The sequence below is a fragment of the Calonectris borealis genome, chromosome Z, assembly GCF_964195595.1.
Source record: "Calonectris borealis chromosome Z, bCalBor7.hap1.2, whole genome shotgun sequence".
Lineage (NCBI taxonomy): Eukaryota > Metazoa > Chordata > Aves > Procellariiformes > Procellariidae > Calonectris > Calonectris borealis.
The window spans coordinates 58140466-58167138 of NC_134352.1; the positions used below are offsets into that span (position 1 = coordinate 58140466).

General features: G+C 40.5%; 1 protein-coding gene across 2 annotated transcripts in view; it reads left to right on the plus strand.

Moving 5' to 3' along the window:
- PGM5 (phosphoglucomutase 5) overlaps nt 1–26673 on the plus strand; it is a 77191-nt gene that overhangs the window by 12085 nt on the left and 38433 nt on the right. For both annotated transcript variants that reach the window (XM_075136323.1, XM_075136322.1), the window contains exons 4-6: nt 2648–2773; nt 5904–6094; nt 7008–7162. In XM_075136323.1, coding sequence (XP_074992424.1) covers nt 2648–2773; nt 5904–6094; nt 7008–7162 — 472 coding nt within the window. The remainder of the gene's footprint in view (nt 1–2647; nt 2774–5903; nt 6095–7007; nt 7163–26673) is intronic.

Below are 26673 nucleotides of genomic sequence, written 5' to 3' on the forward strand. Positions count from 1 at the left end.
ATTTTGATGAATAAAGCTTTTGATTAAAAAAAGCTTAAATTATGATTTTTTTTGACTGTAAAGAACGTGTTTGGCTTTTTAGGGAAACAAAAAGCAAAGAAAATTCAGCTCTAGCACCACTCCGGAATCATATGATTGCCACAGTTTTAAATTCTGCTTTTTCAACTTTTTAATCTCTCCAAATTGTATTTTTCTAAATGAAAATGAGACACTCCTCCCCCCCTACAGGTAGTGAAAAAATAGATTAAAAATAGTTGGAATTTGTCTGAATGTTTTTCTGAGGAAAAATTATTTCCCAATTATCTCTTCCTAGAATACATCATCCTGGGACAGTAGAGCTGCCAGGGATCCCTACTGAAGCAATGTAATTGGCTTGCAAGTGCATGAATAAGTATAGTTTCCACAGGTCTGAATGCAGAATGAATCATAGAATCATTAAGGTTGGAAAAGACCTCTAAGATCATCGAGTCCAACCGTCAACCCAACACACCATGCCCACTACACCATGTCCCTAAGCGCCTCATCTACACGTCTTTTAAATACTTCCAGGGATGGTGACTCAACCACTTCCCTGGGCAGCCTGTTCCAAGGCTTGACCACTCCTTCAGTAAACAAATTTCTCCTAATGTCCAATCTAAACCTCCCTTGGCGCAACTTGAGGCCATTTCCTCTCGTCCTGTCACTTGTTACTTGGGAGAAGAGACCAACACCCATCTTGCTACAACCTCCTTCCAGGTAGTTGTAGAGCGCGATGAGGTCTCCCCTCAGCCTCCTCTTCTCCAGGCTAAACAACCCCAGTTCCCTCAGCCGCTCCTCATAAGGCTTGTGCTCCAGGCCCTTCACCAGCTTCGTTGCCCTTCTCTGGACACGCTCCAGCACCTCCATGTCCTTCTTGTAGTGAGGGGCCCAAAACTGAACACAGAATTCGAGGTGCGGCCTCATCAGTGCCGAGTACAGGGGCACGATCACCTCCCTACTCCTGCTGGCCACACTATTTCTGATACAGGCCAGGATGCCGTTGGCCTTCTTGGCCACCTGGGCACACTGCCGGCTCATGTTCAGCCGGCTGTCAATCAGCACCCCCAGGTCCCTTTCCTCCGGGCAGCTTTCCAGCCACTCTTCCCCAAGCCTGTAGCGTTGCCTGGGGTTGTTGTGGCTGAAGTGCAGGACCCGGCACTTGGCCTTGTTGAACCTCATACAGTTGGCCTCAGCCCATCGATCCAGCCTGTCCAGGTCCCTCTGCAGAAAGTGCAGAAAGAATGAAAATAATTTAAAAAGTAATTTAATATACTTTCTGATGTATTTAAAACTTCTACTTTTTCAGTTGTATGAGCTAATTCCTGTGAATAAAGGCTACAGAGGTGTTGAAGCAACTGAGAGTAAACCAGTTGGCTTTGGCAGGAGCTAAAATAATTTTTAGACTTTAATCCTACATGCACGTTATCTTAACATGTGTGAACAACTCCACTGAAGTTGAGGCATTTGTTCATACGTGTAAAGCTTAAAGCCTACTTAAACATCGTTAGGAGCAGGGCATAGAAGATGAGCAGTAGTGTAATTTTAGGAATCCTTGAGACTTTCAACATATGCCATAGAATTAAATCATTTTCAGATAGGTTTTACAGGTTGTTTTTCATCCTTGAGAACCTTTCTTTTGTTTCTCCATTCAAGTGTATTGTCGCAATCTATTCTAAGTGTTTTCCTCAGGCTCAAAAAATGTCTGTGTCATTTTCATGTTATCCTAAAGAAGAGCATTAGGGTGAGGTCAGTGTTTCTGAGGTAAACTGGCTGATATTCTAAGTAATAATTTAACTGTAACTAAAATATTTCAAGATACTCATTTAACCAGATAAAAAGACATTTGTATAACATATGCTTTTTAATTTAATCAGGAAAGGTAATACGTTCCAAGATGACTGAGAAGCATGGCTTTTGACAGTTGTTTGGTAACTGCTTTCGCTGTGACAGACTTACTTTCATTAATTCATTTTAGTTTAATGTTTTACATCCAAAAGAGCTAGAAAAATTGTAGCGCTCTGCTTTTATGAATTTAGAATTCAAATTAGCAAGACCTTAGCAAAAAACATATGTTGTATCTGAACCTAACTTTCCTGAATCAGTGAGATATAAAATGCAAAATTATAGTGGTAGATTGACAACAAATTGGAGACAGATATTCCAGGTCCCAAAACTGAGAAGAATAGGCCGTATGTCTCTCCTGATGGAATGATGCAGGTAGATACTGCTGTCAGATAGAAGAATAGAACGTGTGGCTTCAACTTGGCATGGATATCTTCCATCCTCTGAGAATAAACCTGTTTAGCTTGAAAAGTTAGTCAGTGATTTAGTGAACGATAAATAGTTTACTTTGATGTAATGTACTGTCATGAATGTCAACTTACATTATCTCTGCACTCCTTTAGCAGGCAAAACTGTTGATCTCTGCAAGGCTTAAAGCTTGATGGTAGCCACACTGAAATCAGTGGAAGTCTTTGACTTTGCCTCGATAGGCTTCTGAGCAAAGCCATATTATGTAGAGGTTGCACGCACTGATTTTAGTTGAGGTGCATGGCTGGTGCAAGTGTGCTGAAAGAGATATTTTCACATGTGTGAACTGTAGTGATTTTTTTCTACCTAATTTTTCTAGTGGAAATTGTGGATTCTGTGGATATCTACCTCAACCTCCTTCGAAGTATCTTTGACTTCAATGCGATCAGAAATTTGCTGACCGGACCCAACCAGATTAAAATAAGGATTGATGCCATGAATGGAGGTATGAACTTCCGTTGCTATCAGGACAAAATTGTAGATACACTACATGCAATAGCTTCCCCTTAAAGATGGTACACTGCAATAGTTTCCTGATAAAGGTACAGCATCTAAAAGTCAGATTTTTTAGTCAGGTTAATGGTAATAAGAAAGGATTTGAACATTATACTGGTAACAAAGGCAATCTTAACAGCGGGTTAGGTCCCTTATTAGGCAAAGAGGTTTATCTTTCTTGATAAAAAAGTGAAAGCATATGTGTCCAATAAATGTTCTCTTTTTGCATTTGGAAGCAAGCAGGATGAGGTAATCTTGCCATGAGAGGGTGATGAAGTATGTTGCAGTGTGCAGTAACCGAGGAGGTTACAAGGAAGCCTCTATTAAGAGTAAATTCTAAATGGTATAAAATTGGTTAAGTCTGAATAAATTGCACCCAAGAGTCCTTAAAGAGTTGACTGAGATCTCTGTCTCACTAATGTTAACTGTTAAAAAATTTCAGTGTACTGGAGGCAAGATGAAAGAAAGTGTCAGAGAAGACAGCAAGGGGACTAATTTTGTGCCAATATTAAAAAATTAAAAGCTGTGTCACTTGGGGAAACATATATCAGTAGGAGATCTATCTTAGGCTACATTATGAAAAAATAAATAAAGATTTCCTCAGATAATGACTTGAAGGATAGGAGTGTAAGTAATGCTGTTCGACGTTATCGTATAGAAAACAAATTGCATCAAACAAACCAGGTTTCATTCTTTAATGGGATTACAAAAATAGAGCGATAAAGGGAGCTGGACAGACTTACAAAGCTTTTGTAAAGCATTTTATCTAGTAGGGTGTGATAGTCACTGTTCAAAAGATCATAGTGGGCATACAGTCAGTGTGAACACCCAGTTCACAGGCTGTGGCAAAAGGTTATAGTGGGCATACAGTCAGTGCGAACACCCAGTTTTGCCAGGCTGTGGCAAAAGGGCAGATGGTGTCCTTGAGCCATGCAGAGGGAGCAATGAGGAAGGCACTGCCTCCTGTCACGTACAGTACTGGAGAGAATGTTACTCAAATAGTTTGTAGGGCTCTGATGTCCAGACCTATTATGAGTCTTGAAAAGTTTAACACGTGGTCAATAGGATTCATAGTCTGGCTCAGGGTTAGAAAAACTGCTGCAGTACAAAAATTTTAGAGGACTGAGTTTGTTTACTTTATGTACAAGGTGATAGAGAACTAGCTTTATGACTTTGTATCTTGGTGGAGAAATAGCCATACTATAATACATTTTACACATACAATATATATACAGTACACATACGGTATTCTTGTATACAAGAATATTTGTTTATACAACAGAGAAAGTTTTTTTTTTTTCCCCTGCAGAAAAATTATTTCTCAGTCTTCTATTCCCCAAAATACCCAAAACAATCAATAGTGAGAATTTGAAGCCAGACAAAATCAAGTTGAAGTGTAGCCCACGTGTTTATGGGTAACTGTGAATAACTGCTGGAGCAACCTACCAAAGATAGTTGCCACTTGGTGGCATCAGATCAAAAGACTTTCTGGATGAGATGCATTAGCCAAAAGTGAGTCACCAGCCACAATATAGAGAACATTAGAGAGGACCGCATGCGTACGTGGACAAACTGTCTTCCAAAGTTTGTTTTAGCTCTGCACCTCTGGAATACGCCTTTATGCCTGTAGACATTGATAGTTTAACATTGGCATAGAAAAGAGTAATTTGTCAGGAGTCTGCTCTTGATAAGAACCTGAATCATTGTTTACTGTATATTTTACAGAATTAGCATCTAAATTTTCTTGAACACAAGTTTCTCACATTGTTTTACCTCGGGTTACAGTTGCTCCGGTTAGCAAGATTTGGGAGTAAGGTAGGAGGAAGAGAGAGCACGAGAGAGCGAGCAATCTATTTTTTTTACTTCCGAGTGACCTGTTCACAGCTGCCTCAGGGATGCAAAGAGCTCAGTTGTTAGTGTCCGTTCAGCCACCGAATGCATATAATAGTTATGATATATAATAGTATGAGCTGGGGTCGTAGTTGGCCATATCTTTAACAAAATAAAGGAGTTATTTTGGAGTTAGTTTTCAGAAAGTTTTTATTTATTATCTACATGGTAGTAATTAAAATGTGGTACAATTCTTTGGTGGACAAACCTGTTGTAATGTTAACATGAATTGGAACGTTGAAGTAAGTTTATTTCCCATTTGTATTCCCCTACTGTTTACTTTCCGTGTTATTATGTGTTAAACTCTTGTTTGTGTTCCAGGACACATAAGAATAGCATCTTATTTTTATTCTAGTGAGAAACCCCCGCCTTGTGTATGATAATATCTTTATTTAATAATGGGTAAATAAAACTTGCGTCTTTCACCATTGTCCTGGTTTTGGCTGGGACAGAGTTAACTTTCTTCGCAGTGGCTTGGGGGGTGTGCTGTGTTTTGGGTTTGGTGTGAAAGGAGCGTTGACGGCCCATTGATGCTTTGGCTGTTGCTGGGTGGTGCTCGCATGGGGTGGGGGGGGTGGGAGCGGGAGCACAGCCGGGGTGGTGGACCCAGCTGGCCAGTGGGGTATTCTATACCATGTGACATCATGCTCAGTATAAAAACCAGGTGTGTGGGGGGGCTCGTCCCCTGTTCGTGACACGCGGTCGGCGGGTGAGCAGTTGCATTGTGCATCACCTGCTTTGTATATTCTGTTATTGTTGTTGTTCTCATTGTTATTATTACTGTTCTACTTCGTTTTATTTCAATTATTAGACTGTTTTTATCTCAACCCGGGAGTTTTCCTACTTGTGCCCTCCCGATTCTCTCCCACATCCCACCGGAGTGGGGGTTGAGCGAGCAGCTGTGTGGGGTTTATTTGCTGGCTGGGGTTAAACCATGACAATCATTCAGGGATTACTTTTTCACTTCGACTAGTGGGGAACTGTGTTTTTAATGCTGAATTGCCAATTGATTATTTACTGGGGGGACAATCACATACTCCCCTGTGAAATAATAGTTTATTTTTTGTTGCTAGGACAGATGTATAGAATTGCTGAAAGTATGTTTTGTATCAGGTCTCTACGGTGCTGTGAAAAATTTGAATGTCAAGCATACGCTTTTGTGATTGCATGGCAGATTTCTGTTTTTGCAGTTATGGGACCTTATGTGAGAAGAATCCTGTGTGATGAATTGGGAGCTCCTGCAAATTCTGCAATAAACTGTATTCCTCTGGAGGATTTTGGTGGACAGCCTCCTGATCCCAATTTAACGTACGCAACGGCCTTGCTGGAGGCTATGAGAGGTGGCGAGTATGGATTTGGAGCTGCTTTTGATGCTGATGGAGTAAGTATTTTGATCTGTCTGGAGGTTTCACCATAATTGTTTTGTCTGGGGTCCGATACGGGACATGTAAGTATAATTTATTTGCTTTTCAGTAAGCCCTCGAAGCTGAAAGGAATATTACTTTCAGGTACAGATGATAGCATTTGCAACCCATAAATCAGACACATATGTTGTAATTTGTCTCTGCAAATGACTGCAAATCAAGCAGGATTTGAATGCAGAATGAGAATTCTTTAAATATTAGGCTGGTTTTATCTTGTACTGGTATAACACTTTTATTCCCTGGTTGGGAAGAGACAGCATATATAGGTATTATGGACTTGTCACAATAAGTAGTTGTTACTAAGCTAAGGCCTTTTTGGTTAACATGGTAAGTTGAGGGATTTTTAGCTAAATAAAGCACTGAATCATAATCTCAATTTGTTTTATTTTTTTTATTGAAAATTTATATTTATATTACCAGCATTATAAACAGCAAAGTATTACAGAAACAACTTTCTGTCCTGACAGGGTGGGAGAAAGATGAAAAGGTTCTGAAGAACAGAAGGCATTTTCTGTTGTCAGTAAACACAAAACACCCTCCTACACCCTGTGTTTTGCATGTCATTGGCGAAAAGGTTCTCCTACACAAGCATTCTGTGGCAGGAACAGACCTACTGAAGTGTCATGTAGGAGGCTGAAGCTAGGGACTGATCTGGAGCTTTGATTTGCAAGGCTGGAGGGAGTGATGGTATGATAGCAAGGTTATAAACCTGTCAGGATGATACCAATAAATTAGTCTGCCTGAAGAGGGATGCGAGTAACCCAAAGCCTGTTCTTTTTTTCCCTATCCACAGTGGAGCTAATAAAAGAAGTTACCACTCCCCAAAACGTGGAATTTAAGGTATTTTTTTGAATTTCTTCTCTTCTCCAGGACCGCTACATGATCCTTGGCCAAAATGGTTTCTTTGTTAACGCGTCAGATTCATTGGCTATAATTGCTGCCAATCTGTCTTGCATTCCATACTTTTGTCAGATGGGTGTCCGAGGATTTGGCAGGAGCATGCCTACCAGCACAGCCCTGGACAAGTAAGATGAAACATATGTTTGTATCACCTTGGTCATTACATTAGTTACCTCTCTGTTTTGTACTACATAGCAGTTCCAAAACTGTGAAGTCTTTTGATAAGAGCTTCTAATTTTCACAACCTTTATGTGCTTTATTGTTTTAACTAGTTTCGATGATATTTTGATCTTACCTAGACTAATTTTACCAACCTTTGCTTGGATGAAAATAGTTTAATTCAGCCTGGAAAAGAAATAAATAGGTTAAATCTTTTTGAGAGTACAAACACTTGACTGGTAATCCCTTTTCCAAATAACTTTACTCTTTTTCTTAGTAAATAATGGTTTACAGCCTAATCTAGCAGCCCTTCTTATGAAAGTCATGGAAGTTTAAAACAGATGAAGTACTAATTCAGTACTAAACAAGCATTAAAAAAAACCCAGACAAAACTCCCCTCTTATTTTAAGCCGTTGAAATACATCATCTATTATGATACAAAATGTCCCAGAAGGGACTGCAGGCAGTCACGAAATCCATTCCCAGTTTCAAGGCAGGTTAAAAGTATACCTAAAGCTATTTCTGACAAGTCCAATCTGCTCTTAAAAGATTTGCTGGATGTGCATCCTATGTTAGCAGCTGAATTTTGAACAAGTCTCATCATCCAGGCCTAAATTTTCTGTAAATATTGTCATAAGAGGATTAAGTTAAATATTGTTGCCTTATATATTCTGTGTGGAAAGAGCATTCACTGAGTCAATTTCTCAGTGTTGATCTGGTTGCATGGCTTTACTAACACAAGAATGATCTACTGCCCCCATTAAATGTGTCTAATCAGGAAACAGTAATTTTAAAGTGAAATGTAGCTTTTGTGAAAAGATTGGTTGCTCTTTGAAAAGCAAGGATATTAGGGTGCTTCCCTATTCAGGAAATTTCTGAAAGTTACTAAATTCAGAGCTAGCAACTTCCTCTAATGCTTGACAGAGTCTTCAGGAAACTATTCCTTACTTGTAGGTAGATGGTCTAGTTTAAGGAAATACTGTTAGGGCAGGGTTTTCTGTATTTTGTTTATTCTGTTTAGAGATTCAAAAATCTCATTGCTTAAGTGAAAGCTACCATTATATTGAAATACTATATAAAATAAAGAGAGGTTCATTTTGGATATAAACCCCAGGATATATGCATTCCTGTAAGACTTGAAGAAACAGTGACATTTAAATATGTTTGTCTGTCTTCTCTTCTTAAAGTTCGGTAAATGTGTCAGAAGGTATGAATGTACTGAAGTCCCCTTCAATAACACTGTGACTATTTGAATTATGTTCTTGACAATGTTTACTTGACCTTCTGGAGCATGGATCATCTCATGGAGATTACTGCCTTATTTAGTTCTGTGGAGCTAAGTCTGATTATTAAATAAAACTGAGCAACTGATAATGATGGAAGGATGTAAATATTTTCCCAGCCATTCTTACAAATATTTATTATTATGAAGTTTGCAGTCTGTATCCAGGACAGTTGAATTTTTTTTTCTTTCATTTTGTGGTTGTCTTTGTTCTCCTGAAGATGTAAAAGTTACATGTTTTCAAAGTTGGTCACTTTGTTTTGTGACTCATTTACACACATGACAATCCAAAATACTTGAATTTTAATTTTCTGCAAAGATGCCATAATGTTGTCCAGAGATTCTCATGCTCTGGTGGCCAAAATTGTATAACCTGCTTAATTTATGAGTGCTAGTGCTGAGCTCACTCATTGAAGAGCACAGCTTAGACCTGAAATCAGTGTCAGTGGTTCATCTTAAGCAAGTCACTTTTCCTATATATTGGCTGGCTACATAGATTGGAACAGAGTAAGGAGTATCATAAACACCTTCCTCAGAGGTTTACTGGATGAGTTATTGAGCCATCGTGTCTTCGAGGATTCCCAGTGAAGCCCGCCATAACGAACTGCTGAACTTCCAGGAAAGATGGTTGTCTATAAGAGGTATTTTTCAGTAAAATGGTAGAATGTCATTGTCTGAAATCCAATATATTGCTTGAAGGAGTGGCTAACAGAGAGGTTGATTCTCAGTATAAGCTTCATGTTCCAATTCCAATTCCATGTATCTATAAACATAAGGGACAGTTCCGCTAGTGTCAGTGAAATCTTACAGTGGAACAGTGTGTATAAAAGAATATGCATAAGGCATTCATGATTCCATTCCCGTGGACTAACCAGCCAACTTGTAAGAAAAAAAAGTCTTTTGGAAGGACAAGAATATTCCCAATACAGTGAGGCAAAAAGAAAAAAGAAAGATTGAGCAATTCTATATGGAATTAGCACACTAGTATAATGTTTAGTATTAAAATTCTAAAACCTTAATTTGTACTTCTGCAATAGGAAGGGAAATCCTTTCTCTTTCAAAATGTGATGACTGATACCAGACAGCATGTTGTTTAGTGTGAGGGACAGCATCCTCTCTGTGTTTGCTCCTGCATGTCTCACCTCCAATATAATAAAATCAGTAAGGAAAATATTTTGTGCTTTGAACATTCAGAAAAGAATGGATAACACTGCTTCCTTAAGTCCTGCAGTAGATTTCAGGTTACTGCTCACTAGTGTATGCTTTAAATCTATTGCTTTTTTTGTTTCTTGATCCCTTTTATTTCTTTCTAATGGACTGGTCTTATGTGCACCAAGGGCAACTATCACAGAACCCTTTTGTATATCTACCTATAAAGCTCACGCGTCAAGCTTACGCACGGGAAAGAAAACATTAAAAATTAATTTAAAAATTGTATTGTGACTATTAATTCTGGCAGAAAAGAAGGAAATAAGAATAGTGGAGGCCGGAAAGGTTGCCTGGACATCATCTAGTCCCACACCCTGGTTCAAAACAGAGTCAACTAGAGTGGGTTGCTAAGAGCCATGTCCACTTGGGTTTTGAGTATCTCCAAGGACGGAGACTTCGCAGTCTTTCTGGGCAACCTATGCCAGTATTTCGCCACTCTCAGAGTAGAAAAGTTTTTTCATAAGTAGAAACAATTTCCTGAATTTCAGTTTGTGCCCATTGTGTCTTGTCCTGTTACTGGGTACTGTTAGAAGAGTCTGTCTCTGACTTCATTAGTGCCCCCACCCCTCAGTGGGTATTTATGCACATTGACAAGGTTTCCCCCTGAACCTTCTCTCTTTGAGGCTTAGCAATCCCATCTCTCTCAGCCTCTCCTAGTATGACAGATTCTCCAATCCCTTAGTCAACTTTGTGGCCTTTTTCCAGAACTGCTCCAGTAGGTCCAGAAGTGGAGTCAGGATGCCAGATTTTGTCTTGCCAGTGCTGAGTAGTGAGGAAGGCTCAGTTCCCTCCAGCTGCTGCCAATGCTTTTCTGATGCTACCCAGATTGTTGTTGGCCTTCCTTCCATAAGGGCCTATTGCTGGCTTATGGTCAACTCATGGTCCACCATGACCTCAGGTCCTTTTCTGAAAAGCTGCTATCCAGCTGTTTGGCCCCCAGGTGCCAGGGTTTATTCCTCCCCATGTGCAGGGCTTGGCGGCATTGCCTTGTATTGACTTTCATGAGGTTCCTGTTTGCCAGTTTCTCCAGCCATCTGAAAGGCAGCACAATCTTCTGGTGTATTACTCCTTCCAGTGTTGTATCGTCTGTAAATTTGCTAAGGGTGCACTCTGCCCTGTTGTCCAGGTCATTAATGAAGATGTTAAACAGTATTGCCCATGGTATTGACCTATGGGGGGCACCCCTGGTGACTGGCCTCCAGCTGGATTTCGTGCTGCTGATCACAACCATTTGAGCCTTGGAATTCAGCCATTTTTCAGCCCACCTCACTGTTGACTTATCTATTCTATGTTTTATCATTTTGTCTGTGAGGATGTAATGGGAGAGAGAGTTAAAAGCCTTGCTAAAGTCAAGATAGACAATATCCGCTGCTCTCTCCTTATTCTCTGAGCCAGTCACCTCATTGTAGAAGGCTATCAGGTTGGTCAGTCATGATTTCTTCTTCATAAATCCATGCTGACTACTCATGGAGAACCTTCCTGTCCTCCATGAGTTTGGAAATGATTTCCAGATTAGACGCTCCATCACCTTCCCAGGGATTAAGGTGATACTGACTGGTTTGTAGTTCTCTAGGTGTTCTTTCTTGCCACCCTTGAAGATAGGAGTGATATTTGCTTGCTTTCAGTCCTCAGAAGGTTCCCTCAATTGCCACAACCTTTTGAAGATAACAGAGAGTGGCCTTGAGATGACTCTCAGTACCTGAGACCTTATGGACTTGTGTATGTCTGGTTTGTTTAAGTGTTCCCTGATGTGTTCCTCCTCTACTGAGGGTAGGTCTTTCTTGCTTAAGACTTCCACTCGTCCCTCACCTCACTCTTGTCTTTAGAAGACGATTCTTCTGTTACATAGTGCTAGTTATAGTAGAAAGTATGAATTGTTAAAGTGAGTGAAATATCTGACAGTGAAAGCTTGTGGGTATTGGTCAAAATGGACTTAATGAAATGAATCCTAATGAACTTCCAAATGGTGATTTTAATGAAATAAGTAAAAAGTTTTGAGTGAAATGTTATAGACTGTCATCTGATGTTAGCTGTAATCTATCCTGTTTGCCTAACTTTCCAGAACTGCTTGGCTCTTGCCTTCTTTGCAACTATTAACTATCTGTAGTTATACCAATGCTAAAGATTTTGTTAGAAGCTTCTAAAATGGACATCAAAATATGCATCCAAATATTTATGGTGGGTTGACCTTGGCTGGCTGACTGCCAGACGCCCACCCAGCTACTCTCTCATTCCCCCTCGTCAACAGGACAGGGGGAGGAAATAGGATGGAAGAGCTTATGGGTTGAGATAAAGACACGGAGATTACTTGCCAATTACTGTCATGGGCAAAAGACTTGACCTGAGAAAAATTAATTTAATTTATTGCCAATTAAAATAGATTTGGATAGTGAAAAACAGAAAACCCACAAATTAAACCAACACCTTCCCCCCGGTTCTTTTTCCCAAGGCTCAACTTCACTCCATCATTCTTCTACCTCCTTCACCCTAAGGCGGGGCAGGGAGATGGGGAATGGGATTGGGGTCAGTCCCTATCATCTCCCCTCTGCCGCTCTTCTTCCTCACACTGTTACCCTGCTCCAGCATGGGCTCTCCTCACGGGCTGCAGTCCTTCAGGAAAAAAATTATTCCAGCGTGGGCTCTCTACCAGCTGCATTTCCTGCCAGGAAATATCCATCCGCTCCACCGTGGTTCTCTCCATGGGCTGCAGGGTAATGTCTGCTCCAGCACCTGGAGCAGCTCTTCCTTCCCCTCCCTCTTCTCTGACCTTGGTGTTCACAGGACTGTTTCTTCCTCAGTCCTCACTGGTGCACAGCTTTTTGCACTTTTTAAGTATGTTTTCCCAGAGGGGCCACCAGCTTGGCTGCTAGCCGTGTGGTGGGTCTGTTGGAGCTGGCTGTGTCCGGCACGGGGCAGCCCTGACCCCTCCTCACACAGGCTGCCCCTGCAGCCCCCACTGGCAAACTCTGCCACGTACACTCAGTAAAACATCTAAAACAAATCCCTTAAATTCTAAATACTTCTCTCATATCTAGACTGTCATTCATTCAAATTAGCATTCATTCCATGTGAGCTAGTAGATGCAGAGCAGGCCTTCTTATATACAAAGATTAAGTGGTAAGTTTTGTTTTTATTCTACATCCATGGGTTTCTTAGACATGTCCCACTTATCTCGATAGATTTAATCTTGAAGTATGACAGCTTGAGTTAGTCATAATTTGGTCTTTAATGCATGTGGAGTACCATTCGGTTCCATGGGAATGGTTGTTTAAAATACTTTGAAAAGTCTTTTTTGTTAGTGAATTAGAAAAAATAAATAAAGGAAAAGGACTTTCAGGCCAACTGTTATGTACATCATGTAATAGTGTGGACAAGAATAAGAACAACACTCAATTAACAAGGGAGGGAAAGCCCATGTAGTAAACAGAGTACTTAAAAAAAAGATTTCTACTGTGCTGTTGAGTGCTGATATTCCTTATTTTCTGTATTTTGTTGTTCTAACACAAGAAATAGAGAAACTGTGTTAAAATAAAGATGATGGAAAAGGACATGGGAACATTTGTAATAGTAGGTGCAGAAGGATAGCAGAAATAGTGCCTAGGAAAAGGAGAAGCTTATATCCTACTTGTTACTCTTCCTGAAGAAGTTAGGAAATGCTAACTTCAAGCACATCTAACTAGGATTTAATAATATAGTCACTACTTCATAAAAAATTAAAACGCTTTGAAATCTTTTCCCAACAGATGTTACCAGAGTAGGGAAACAGAGATATAATGATGGTCAAAAGGATCTTATGTGTGAACATCCCTTAATTTTTTTCATGAGAAAAAGATGAATTCTGCTAGAAATACTTCATTGAATTTGATGGTGTCATCACAATGTCTCTGGGATAACACTTCTTCGGTCATCAGAGCTCCACTATCGACTGAAAGGTGTAATTTGATTTGTGTCCACAAAATGAATCTCCTTATTGTAGTGTACCCAACTGTCTCTTTTGGGCCGCTTCTGGACTTGGTAATAAGAGTAGCTCTCCTGTGAGGGAATTGGATCAATTCCTGTCCACTTGGCTACTGTCTTCTGGGATCATGGGCCTCTCTTCTGAAGTCTATGCTAAGAGCAGGTGAAAGCCACCTCTTCATATAGTGTGTCCACAGCGTGTGGCCAGTTTAGCCTAAATCATTGTACTAGAGCTTTTCCTTAGCTATTAAAAAAAAAAAATCATGCATAGTACTTGAAAGAAACAATTTAGAGTATCTGATGCTTTTTCACTTGTGTACATGATGATGTATTGTTTAATAGTTTTTCACAGTGCATTATTAAACTTAGAAGAAAGCAATAACCTAGAGGACTCTCAACGTTGCTTAGGAATACTGCATTAACAAATGGAGCAGTGGATTACAAGAGAATTCACTGAAGATGTTTAACATTTACATATGTTTGCTTTAAGTTCCTGTTGGAATATACTAGTATGTACTGTAGGGAGAGTGTAACACTTGACAGGAAACATCTGCTTTAATATGCTCCAACATCAACAGGATTGTGGCAGTAGGTCTCCAGACTTCAGTTCTCTGGCAATATGTACCCTTAGGCTGGTGTTCTTTTTCTTGTGGGGAATGCGAAGCTGCATACTCTGTTCAACAAACGATTCTTTTTTCATATCCTTGTGTTCTGATTTATCTGATGTCTGCATAACAGGAAAGGAAATGAAATACTGAGATGTTAACTAATGGTCTACAAAACGAGAATCACAAGGGTGAGTAAAAATTGTTTCTCTAAGAATTATGAAGCTGGGTGGGTATGGAAAATAGCAGTCAAGTAGCTACGGGAAAAGAGGGTTGTTGAGAGACTACTACTGTGGCTAGTATTATCTGGTGCCTTGTTTCTACAGCCAGGTGACCCTCAACAGCATGTAGGTGCTCTGGCTATACTTACCCTGAACAAAGCCGAGCACCTTAGCACACAGCACCCTGCCACTTTACATCTGGTAGCCCATCTTTTAATGCAACTTTGACACATCAGTGTTCTGTCTACCGATTGTCCATTTCCTATCTGGTTAGCTAGAGGCAGGTTTTAAGGGGGCCTGCAGTGACAGCGACTGTTCTGACTTGTTTAAAGAAATGTCTTCATGCGGTGAAGGGCAGAGATGCGATGAGCTCTAAACAAGCTGTCTTGGATGCAGGAGGGAGGCTGACCCTGGCAGCAAAAAACTCTTACATTTGTAGTGCTGGTTTAGAGTGGGGTCCATTTTGTCTGAAGCACAGCAGGAAGCTTTGCTTAAATGACTCTGTGTGCTCATTTCTTTAGGACAGGAGCCCCAAACATTATAAGCAGCAATGAATGACACAAAGACAGGATGAAAAATATTAATTCAACTGTCTTCTTACAATTATTTGCCCAGCTACCTGGCAAAGTTTGACCAGTTATGCAAAGGCTGGATTTCTGTTTACTCATTATTATCATCAGGTGGGTTGCTCTCTCTTACTGCTTAGAGAGGAGCAACACTGCTCCAGGAGTTTTTACCTCATTGTGAGAATTAGGCAACGAAGAAAGAGTTGGCTGTTTGGTAGGAATTGCCCAAGAAGAGGTCTTCTCTTCATTCTCAGCTTAGGTCAGTTTGCTTTTGTCTCTCACTCCTATCTAGAAGCACTAGAGAAGCAAATTATCTCCACTAATAAATAATGAATATTTCTCTTTGCCTTTTAAAACACAGTTATAATAGAAGGAAACCACAAGGGCATAATGAAGCTTGAATAATGGGCTAGTGCATTCTGTGTAATGTCAAAGTCAACCTATGCACAAAAATTGATATAGATTGATGGGAAGGTGAAGAAAGAAGGGCTGATTGTTCCTCTGCAAATGTGTCCCAGGGCCTGGTGCCAGCAAGGGCAGTGCTGTTGGGAGTCAGTGGTCTAAGTCCAGGTTTCAACCAGGGAATGCAGACCCAAGGAGACCTTCTTTTATCTTGAAGCACTGGAGCCTTCCTATATGTTTTTGTTGAGGGGTGTATTGTCCGGTGTAAGTGCTTCTGCTGCTTCTTCCTGTAAAGCTTAGTCTTTCTGCTGTAAACACTGAAAAAAGTTTTTGGGTGAATTAATGGACATGGCCTTTTATCGCTGTTTAACATGCAGTAGCAGTTACAGTAGCAGAAACATATACCGCTGGCCATGGAGAACAGCACACCACATTCCACTTGTGCCTTTGTGATTATTTCCTTGAATTCTTCATTTACAAATCCTGCATGGATTTTTTTGTCTGTCTTTTCTTGTGAATCTGTAGCTTATTGTTTCTTTGCAACCATCTGCTTTTCTTCTGTATTGTTGATCATCTGTTTTAATGAAGAAGTTTGTGCCAGAAGCAGGATAGGCGCTGTGCATTGCTTGCTCTACATGGACGTCCTCTACTGTTGAGTTGTAAGGGATTCTCCCAACATAAAGACTTCTTCAGGTTATAAATACATCTTTCTACATGGTTGATACTGCCTTCACTCTGTGACTGTGATTTGTTCAAGTTATGCCAGTCGTGACCTCACTCTTTTTGTCTTCCTTCAGTAGGATAAGTCAGTCTCACTTTCTCTTATCTGGAATAGGCTTGCTGTGAATTTTTTAAGACACCTCTGTCAAACTGAGTCCATGTCATGTACAAGCAGTTTTTAAATTAGATGGAGCAGAAGGACAAGTTCTGTTCTGGAATGCTGCAGGAGGGCAACTGCATAAAACCTTCATGAATATAATTTAACATGTTTGAAGCATAATACAATGTTGTTGAGCACTGTGATGGGAAATTTGTTCAGGATTTGTAGCTTTTAAAATAACACTGCAATATTAAAAATAGCCATATATGTTCTTGTATATCTAGTAAAGAATGGTAGTTTTTCTGTAACAGCTTTCAAATATGTTATCCAGCTAAATGTTTTATTTACACAGATACGAATGTTTGAAAATATTTGTGGAGAAAAAACCAACAACTGTCATTACAAGGCATTGATGTCCTTTCATTAGCTGTGCCTCTTAGTTTTATTTCTATAATGTGCTTGTAATCTAGCTGTTATCCTTTAATCCCTGAATGTTTTTTAAGCAGTGGAGGTGATTTATCATTGCAAATATTTTCAGGGATATCTTTAAAGAGCTGTCTTTGTCGTCTTTGTATTTTCTTTGATGCTGGATTTGATATGCTTTAGTATAGTGTGGTATATTTGACTGTTACAAGTCCACCGTATTCTTGGCTATCCAGTGTTTCATTATCCTAGCCTGCACTGATGAAAACATGCTGCCCACTGTGGTCATGGCAGACCACATTTTGGATGTATGTGGGGTAAGTGTTTATTCTTAACACCTTTCAGGACAGCAGTAGTCAGACTCAGATACTTTCTCAGCCAAAGATGAGAATGAACCTCTCTGAATGTATTGCATACTTCTGAACTTTCCAGGAGAGAATTAATTGATACTGCATCTTCTGTTCTTCACTGGCTGCATTTCATTGCTTGTGAAGAAAAGGACAGAAAACATGTTGGTGTCCTGTGAAACATCAGTAGAAAACTGTATTGTCCTTTATAGATGAATGGCAAAAGAGGCTAGGCAGTCCTGTGGCTTACCTCCTTTTACTTGGCACACAACTTAGTTTTTGGGTCTGAGAGGGATTCACTGGCCAGTTCTGAGCCTGAAGACAGCTGATATCTATTAAGAATGGCAGGCTGCAGAGCAGTCTTACACAACATACAACTCTTACTGTCATTCATAGTTAGTTGCATTCTGGCCTGTGCCTGGAGAGGACAGCTATAGCTGCTTAGCCTAGAATGAGCAGGTTCATTGGTTGTGCAACGTGCAGCTTTCGGGACTGAATACAGAAAGGTATATTGAAAGCTCTCTTCATTTAGAAGGAAAAGATGAGTTAAAAACTCTTCAGTGCTCTGTTTCCAGCGTAAGCTTTGGCTGTAAATAAGGTCGGTTTGTCCACTGAAGTTAGAGGGAGCAAGATTTGGTGCTTGGTGGGACATAAATATATTCTGTAAACTTGATTGACTCTTGTTAAGAAATATGTTTATTTGCAGTTCTCACAAATGAACAGACTTTTGTCTGGGCTTAGTATGCCACATGTGAAAAACCACTTGAGAAAAATAAACTTTCTGCAAAACATTCTGAGCAGGCCTTGCACCATGCAATAGAGAGATGCTGGGTAACAGAAAATCCTTTTTTTTTAGTGCTGCATCTGTCTTATATCTCAAAAAGTATACAGCTATGAATAAACAACAGGAATTCCTTCAAATGTTCTGATAAAAAAGTCCAAAAGCATTTTAATTAAAACAATCTGAGGAAGTTTACAGCAAGTCAGTTACAGAAGACCTTGTGACTGCTAAAAGAAAGTTTAAAATAAAGGCCCCTTTTCTTTTAAGGGCTTACACAGTCTTATTTTGTGTTTCAACCTAGAAAGGATCCCATGTGGATTAGCGTGTCTGAACATGTTTTGCCTGTGCTGGACAGCACAGCTGGTATCAGCCCAAGAGCAACCTCTCCCATCAATGGATTTTTTGTACATGGGTGACTGTCGTGGAGAAGGCTCCCTGCTGATTTCAAAGAAAATTTTTCTGGCACAGAATTTCAAAATAGTGTGTTTAAAATCCTACTTCTTATGTGTATTAAAGTATAATCTGCTAAGTTACTGAGATTGTTTACAAATGAAGAAGACAGGAAATTGTTCTTTACATTCTGGGTGTTTTGAAGAAGATCTCTGTAAGACTGTGACAGAACCAGGGTACTGAACATTATTTGAAGAAGTTTGAGAGTCCTGTTAAAACAGCTCTTACTTTAAGTCAGTCACTTGAATTGTCAGATTAATTTTGAAGGAGAAGAAACATTGTCTTCTGTTTCCTTTTGTGGGGAAATGAAAGAGGCCTAAGATCTTTCCAACCTCAACCATTCTGTGATTCTGTAGTACCAGTCTATTTCTATGGCATATTATAGTTTCTTCTTCCTTTTTAATTTTCTCTATTTCTATGAATACTATCATAATGTTGTGAAACTGCTTTCTTCCTTTCCCTTCCCAGCCAAGTATCACAACCAAACAGAGCACTTACTAATTCTCACTCTCTAAAATCCATAGAACAGTTTGCAAGAGAGAAAAAGCAGAACTTGTGTAAGGAAGGAAATCTGAATCTAAATGGCATCCTTAGGGAGCTGCTAGAATAAATCATGTCTAACCAACCTGATTGCATAGGTGATAAAATGATTGAATCTGTTGATGAGGTTAGGGCAGCAGATGTCATTTACTTCCATTTTAGCAAGGCTTTTGACACTGTGTCCCACATTATTCTTGTATCCAACTCCGGACTTTATGACTTGGGTGGGTGGACAACTAGATAGGTAAAAATCTGGTTTGGTGGTCAGGCTCAAGGACCATTGGTTAATGAGCTGGTAAAACATGGGGTCTGTTCTGTGACCTGTCCTGTTTAACATCTTTATCGGTGCCCTGGAGGAGGGGATGGAGGACACTAACCAAGTTTGCAGATGACACCAAATTGAGGGGGGACTTGTTGGTATGCTGGAGGGCAAAGCTGCCAGTCAGGGGAACCTGGACGGCTGGGAGGAATGGGTGGACAAGGACCTGATGAAATTCAGCAAGGACAAACTGTGAATCCTGCCTCTAAAAATGCAGAGCCCTACAGTGATGCAGGCTGGGGACAGAGAGGCTGAGGAGCAGCTCTGCAGAAACAGCCCAGGGCCCTGGTGTGCAGCGAGCTGGGCAAGGGCCAGTTGTGTGCCCTGGAATCGGTGGAGGCACCCTGGGCTGTATGAATAAGAGATGGCCCAGAGAGGGAAGTGATTATTCTCTGCTCAGCACTTGTGAAACCACTTTCAGGTACTGTCTGGTTTGGGGATTCCCACTCCAAAAAGGACGTCAGTAAACGAGCGAGTTCAGCGTAGTATCACCAAGAGAGATGGGGGCTGGAGCACAGGCCCTACGAGGAGAGGCTGGGGAACTGTTCAGGTTGGGTTTGTTCAGCCTGGAGAAGAACGGCTTTGGTGGGGCCTAACAGCAGCCACCTGTACCTACAGAGAGGCTGTCAAGAAGATGGAGCCAGGCACTTCACAGCTATGCATGGTGGGAGGACAAGAGGCAACAATAATAATTTGAAACAAGGAAGTTGTTCAATGTCCAGCTGGATGAAGCCATGAGCAACCTCGTCTTATCTCATAGCTGACTCTACTTTGGTCAGGAGGTTGGACTAGAGATGTCCCATGGTTACTTCCATCTGAATTATTTTATAATGCTGTGGCCATATGAAGACACCTTTGCTGGAAAGTCCTCATGCTACCAAGACTATTGAGCCTGCCTGCACTCTTGCAGTCTTGTAGTTACCATGATTAATAGCGAGGTGATGTATGGAAGACCTTGCTGTTGCCTTAAATTATTTACTTTTTTATTTTCTTCTAAACCAAGGAATTATCCAGCTGGAGAAACTGCACTGTTTTTTCCCTGATCATTTTCTGAGCTATCCTGCTGACTCTGCGTAAGAGGATGGATGTAGTATTACAGTACTTGGGAGGTGAAGAAGAGGCTGTGGAAGCAACCAGTAACTTCTGATATGTACCTAAAGCTATTGTCTCTCTGTTATCCAGACAATCCAGAGTACTGAAACCCCAATTTGAATCGCTGTCAGTACAGAGTTTTGTACCACATGTTGAGGTTATATTCACTTCTGTTTTGCATCTTTGTCAATGAGCATAGGCACAGTGCCTTTTGAACCAGCTGACCTCATTGTAATAAGCCTAAAAAGGCTAATGATTATGGGCCACGTGGGTCTTTTCCCTGTGCTGAGTTCACAGGATTATTGCATTTCCTGTAAAAGACCACAGGTCTTGCTACTCATTAGTGATTATGTTACAGAGGCTTATCTCAGTAAGTGTCTGCAGAAGGAGGTAAGGAGGATACTTCTCCCTTTTTTCCATTTGTTACATCTCTTTCCCTTTCTGCTATAATAAAATCTCCCTGGCAGTTTCTATAGAACAAGAGAACTTACAGAACATTTCCCCCTTGCCTTCATAGACCATTTTTTTGCTGGAAAACTCACAGGGTTTGTGTGCAGCAGCGACCGTGCAGGACTCAAGGCTAGAACAGAAAATGTCCCTGTTTGAGGGTGGGGAGGTGTGGAAGCTTTGAGTGTTGGTTATTCCTTGTTCAAGCTTTGTTTTTTTTCCCCATAGTATGCATGTGTTACAGACCCTTCTGACATTTGATTGCTGCACTAAATATGAAGTTTTTGCCAAATCCTTAACACAATGAAGTCCACTACTGAAATTAATTTGTGTTATTTTGTGCTCAGGTGTGTCTTATATTGGTAGGTGAATTTGCTTTTCTAGGGACAGGCTTGCTTTAAACTTGAGTCTTTTTGTTTGTTTCTGTTCTTTCCATGCATTAAGAAGATTGTCCTCCTACCTGCCTTATTCAGGAAGCTAGTAACAAGGTAGGCTGTTAATACAGCATACTGCGGTAGCAGTGACAGCTGTTTTTCTGGATGTATATACCAAAAAACCTGCCTTTGCTCGCAGAGCTCAACTAGCCACAGGCCATGCTGTTGGGAATGGGCCGGACACAGACTGTCTAATACAGTCAGCTGCAGTCATGAAAAAAGTGAAAAGTATCTTTCCTAGAACAAGGCATAATCTTTCTCCTGCTGAGCTATGGCAGAATTTGGAGGCTAAAATAAGCGTGGAATCTTTAAAGGAATTACATTTGTTATGTAAAAGTTCACTGAAGATGCTAGAAGTCATTGTACTTGATTGCCATCCATTCCCTTCGTTCTTTAATTTACTGACAAGGAGGAGTTAACTTACTCTGTAGGCATATGAATGCTGAAATAGTAATGAAAAGTGATTCTTGTGTCTCAGCCAGGAAGGGCATGAATAACCTTAGGGATTACTGCAGTACATCTGGAGAGCATGGCCACATGCTTGCCAGATGGTTGGACTTTTCTTCATTAGGTCTATGAACTCTGCAATCAAACCTCAGATTCTGTGTGGATCTACAGTACATATGTGTGCAATTTGTCACTGGAACAGGCTCCCCAGGGAAGCGGTCATGGCACCAAGCCTGTCAGAATTCAAGGAACGTCTGGACGACGCTTCTAGGCATATGGTTTAGTTTTAGGTAGTCCTGCGAGGAGCAGGGAGTTGGACTGGATGATCCTTATGGGTCCCTTCCAACTTGAGATATTCTGTGATTCTAATTTCACCTCACAGGGACTCTGAGCACTGTGCCAGCTGGTTTTATTATGTGAAAGACAAGATTCTGTTGGGGTATGTTGCTGCCAAAGCACATCTCTCCCTCGTTGTATACTCATAGAAACGCTTGTGTTTGCTAGTCGTTTTTAGCAAAACAGCTTTTGTCTCTTGCTTTATCCTTACTTTTAGCACAGCCATATCTAGGTACTGTATATGTCAACAGCTGTTTCTAGTCATTCTATTAGAGCTTGTGTGAAGGGGACAATGAAGTTTTCACAAGGCAGGGAGTCACAGGCACTCTGTCCTGAAGGTTATACTTCCTTTGGGGGTTGACTCTTGAAACATTCACAAAAGAGGGTGCGAAGTTATGCATTTTGGATTTGAATCTCAAACTGATGACTAAAGCAACATGAGAACAGCATTTGGTGTGGAACATCATGATGAGTACACCTGTTAGCATCCCACACACTGAAGAAAACCACCCCATAATAAGAAAGAGTTGCACAGACTGCATCTTGTGCAAAGCTTTCCAGTACATTTGTAACCAAGAGAAACGGTTGAAAACAACATTAGTTACTGTAATACTTTTTGTTAGAAGTTTTCAAACTTGTAAGTCTGGATTCCTGGAAATGTACTGTTCAAAGGCAGTGATGGCATTTTCATGAACTTGCATATTGTACATGGGGGGGTGTGTGTGTCATTTATGTTAAAAAGAAGAAGAGTAATTTCCCATATATATAACTTGTGACTGTAAGAAATAGTTTTTTACCCTAGCTGATTTGACTGGGATACCAGTGAGAGTTTTCATGTTTTCATCACTTATATCAGTTATATCACCCATTTGAGTTATTGAGAAGAAGTATGGGCTTTGTTGTTGATGAAACTCATTAAGGTTTTGCTGTCCAAGTAGCATTTATTACCATTAAAACAACATCATGAGGTTGCCAAAATGTTGCAGTGTGGACTAAGCTGCAGCCTGTAAATTTCCTTAAAGGATTGCTCTTTTTTGTTTATTTCGTTCGGCAGTATGGATCTCAGGTGTGGTACGTGTAGGAGTACAGCACCATGGGAACCTGTGCTCTGTCTGTGTGTATTTATTTCCATCTCTAACTACCGAAGTTCAGCAGTATCTTCCTGGTAGTCCAGTATGTCCTTCTGTTGAAATGTCATAAACATTACTAATCATTATAGGTGGTCTAGGTTAAGAGACATCCATAATCACTGTAATTCATATTGTTTAAGGGATTTTCAGTGCCCTGACTGTTGTTTGCTCCTTTTTTCCATTTTGTTCAAGTTTTTCACATTTCCTTTTAACTTTTACTGTGTACTTTCTATCTAGGAAGAGTGAGAGGGCAACCCTACACTTTGGCTATTTTCCACCACCAAATACCACAATACTGTGGCAAAATTAGCTTCCCCCCTGCCCAAGATTGACAGAACTCTTATCTATGGATAGACTGCCAGGTGGCATGGGGTAGATCCCACTCCCTATCTCTTTTTCCACAGTAACTCTTATTGTTCCTCTGATGGGTAGACTTACAGCATGCTATGAGCCTCCTTACTTAATGTCAATGTGCAGGCATTACAGGTGGTTCGACTGGCCTGCAGAGTCTTTCTGTGATTCCAGAGAGGAATAATACAGATGTAGCAAATGCCTCCATACGCTTACTGCTGGATTGTGCTAGGAAATTAGCTTAGTCATAGATCTATTTGTAAATTGGAGAATTAAGTTCTTTAGCAGCTGCTGCTGACTGGCTGATCGCTCACTGCTGGGCCAGTCTGCGGGATTGTTTTACCTCTGCAATCATCCAGTGTCATATTTTTCTCAGTATCTTTCCTCCCATGTGAAGATTGATTTCTTAGGGAAGACTGGGCATGATGCGATCATAAGGATAGCTCCTTTGTGGGCCAGACAGCATTGGCTGTCAGCCCCCATGCACTGATCCACACCAGCTCTTGGTTCTTCAGTCTTCCAGAATCAAGAGCTAATTCTACACCCTCCTAGTTACCTGAATCTTGCTGAGGTAGTTCTTAAAAAACACAAAAAATTGTGGTCTAAAGTCATATGAGTCTGTATGTTCTCAGGAAACCTACTGTGAGCTGATGGATCTGTAAGATTATTTCCTCTTGTTCAAATGAATTAGCTCCCCATCAGGTACACCTAAAGCTCTCTTAGCTTCTTTTGTCAAAACTCTGTACAAACATGGTTTGTTCTACTCTTTCTCCCAGCATTTAGAAATGCTTAAGAGGCCTGATTCATGCTTGCTTTAGCCAGGTCTAGGATCTTACTGACATTGTTACCAGTCTGTGAGCTGCATGCTCCTTATCCAGTTTAAATCTGACTTTGCTCCTTTGCAAAAATTGTCTTTGTGGTGAGTATCACTCAGCCACCATAATTAGAGAGTGAATTTAGGTTTTTGTAACTCACTGGAATGAAATATTGGTAGAATGTCCTGCTGAGTTGAATCCATATGGACAGAGCCTCGGAGAAAAAAAAAAACTTCTTAACATTCAGTAACTGTTTATTCTAGAAGGTTTTCTTCCCCCATGTGGATCCGACAAACTGGCCTTCCTCCCACGAGCTTTGGAGTCCGTCTCAGCTACAATTCGTTTGTTAGTGATGACTGATACCTCATCTGAGTACAACGTTAAATAAAGTCATATAAAGGACAGAATTTTCCTATTGGTAGTTCTGGTTAAAGACAAAGGAGAGGTCTGCAGGGGCTAGGAAGGAGGAACACATGCAATTTATAGCCTCAGCACGGCCAAACATCTCAGCTAGCTTTAGTTACACTAAAGAATCATTGGGCTTCTTTATCGGGTGTGTCCGCAGCATCCTGTTTTTCTGTATAGATGTACACAATGAGGAGAAATCAGAAGCAAGAGGATGAACACATCCATTTTTGCACTTGGAAATTACTTCTTCCCTCCCTTTAAAACAATAAACCTTCCAACTTATCTTTATTTACACAGACCTATCCACCTTGGCATCAATTTTTTTTCTCTTCATAAGAGCAGTATTTCTGTCTGCAAGGTACTGGATTTGTTAGCAGATTTCTTGGAAACAGGTCTCACAGTACACATAAGTAGTCTTGCTTTATAATGGGTGCAGAATACTCAATAAAGCAAAATAGTTGACTTTTGCCTGTTGGCACCAGTTCAGCAAAATACTTAAGCACACTTAACTTTTGGACTCATGAGAACCTCCAGGGATTTGAATGGAAATATGAAAGCCTTTTGTAAAAGTTCATTTAAAAAAAATGAATGTAGAATATAGAAAAAAGAAATTTTGCACAAAAGTACTAGTTTTTCCATTACTTCAGTGTTTTATCTTTTCCCCCATTTTATTATGTACCATCCTCATTACTTTTTGGCACTGAGCCCTTGTATAAAACACTTGTTGTCCTGTAAAGGAGAAATTGAAGTTGTGCTGTGACTGAGTCAGCATCCCCTAGCATGAACCTCCTAGGTTGCTTCTCTTCATAAATCTCAGCGTGGGTGGCATGCTGGAGCAGGGCTGAAAAGACATAAGAAGAGAGGGAGGTGGAAGGGGTAGGAGGAACACAACTCAGAAGACTGGGTTGTGTGTCCACAGACAGTACTGTAGTTTGAAATCGTATAAAGCTTGTGGACATTCTGAACCCTGCTCCAGCTAAGGAAAATACAGTGCAGTAATTCAGCAAAGCTTGAATCACGCCTACTTCACACAGTGCAGTGTTTTTCATGGAAGCCTGGATAAGCCCATACGTCTGGATGGTACAATACAGAGCCGTGCAGAGGTACTGTCTGGAGTCCCACTGCCTGTATGTTTGTGCTAGCAAGGCATCAGACCTGGCCGGTGAAGGAGACCAACCAATGGGGACACAGTGCCACACTGGTGGGACCGGACTGCTTCCTGCTTAACAGGTAGCTTCTTCGCCATGAGGTTGCAGATCCCTGAACCATGCTCCGTTGCACAATATGGCATATGTTTTACTGTCATTTGCACCTTCGTAGCTGCCTAAGGTTGGTGAGTGTCCAGCAGGACTTAAGTCACTCTAGTACTCTCCTCCCACAAAAATTTGGGCTATGAATTTTGTGGAGCTGCACCTGAGAAATGCTGCAGACTTGTTCCGGGTCTCCTTTCTTGTTTCTTCTCATCCTGCCATGTCTGTGAATCAGACACACTGATTCACACACTGCAGAAAAGGACACTAGTATAAATACTGTACTTAGAATAAACTCTTGCTCTTAGCAAACTCAGTTCAGATACAGGCATTCAGGTTGACTCTCTGGGTTAGTTTTAAACACAGTGGATTCATTCTGACTTGTATCATTCAATGGGAGAGAAAGAAAAGAGAGGTGCCGGCTGTGTGGGGAGTTCAAAAAGGTAAAAATTATTAATAGTTTGGAAACAGAATTTTACACTCAACTAGTAAAAAAGTAACTGAGAATCATTTCTAGCAGTTAGATGTAAATTCACATAAGACCTGGTTCCACTGCCTGTAATAAGTGCACAAGTACTTCCTCTGCAATTAAACATTTCTCATTATGATTAAATTAATTTTTCTTTTTAAAAAAGGCAGGAAGGATTTTTTTTCTCATGACCCACTAATGCATTTATTACAGGTGGATTCCAATGTTAAAAGCAATTTCAAGAACGTGCTTCTTAGTAGCTCTACTTACAGCAAACACCACTGAGTCAGTATTTATTTAATTACATTTTATTATTAATGTGCAAAAGTCTAGCACGTAGCAGTTGTGTCCCTTTCTGATTCTTTTCTGAACATCT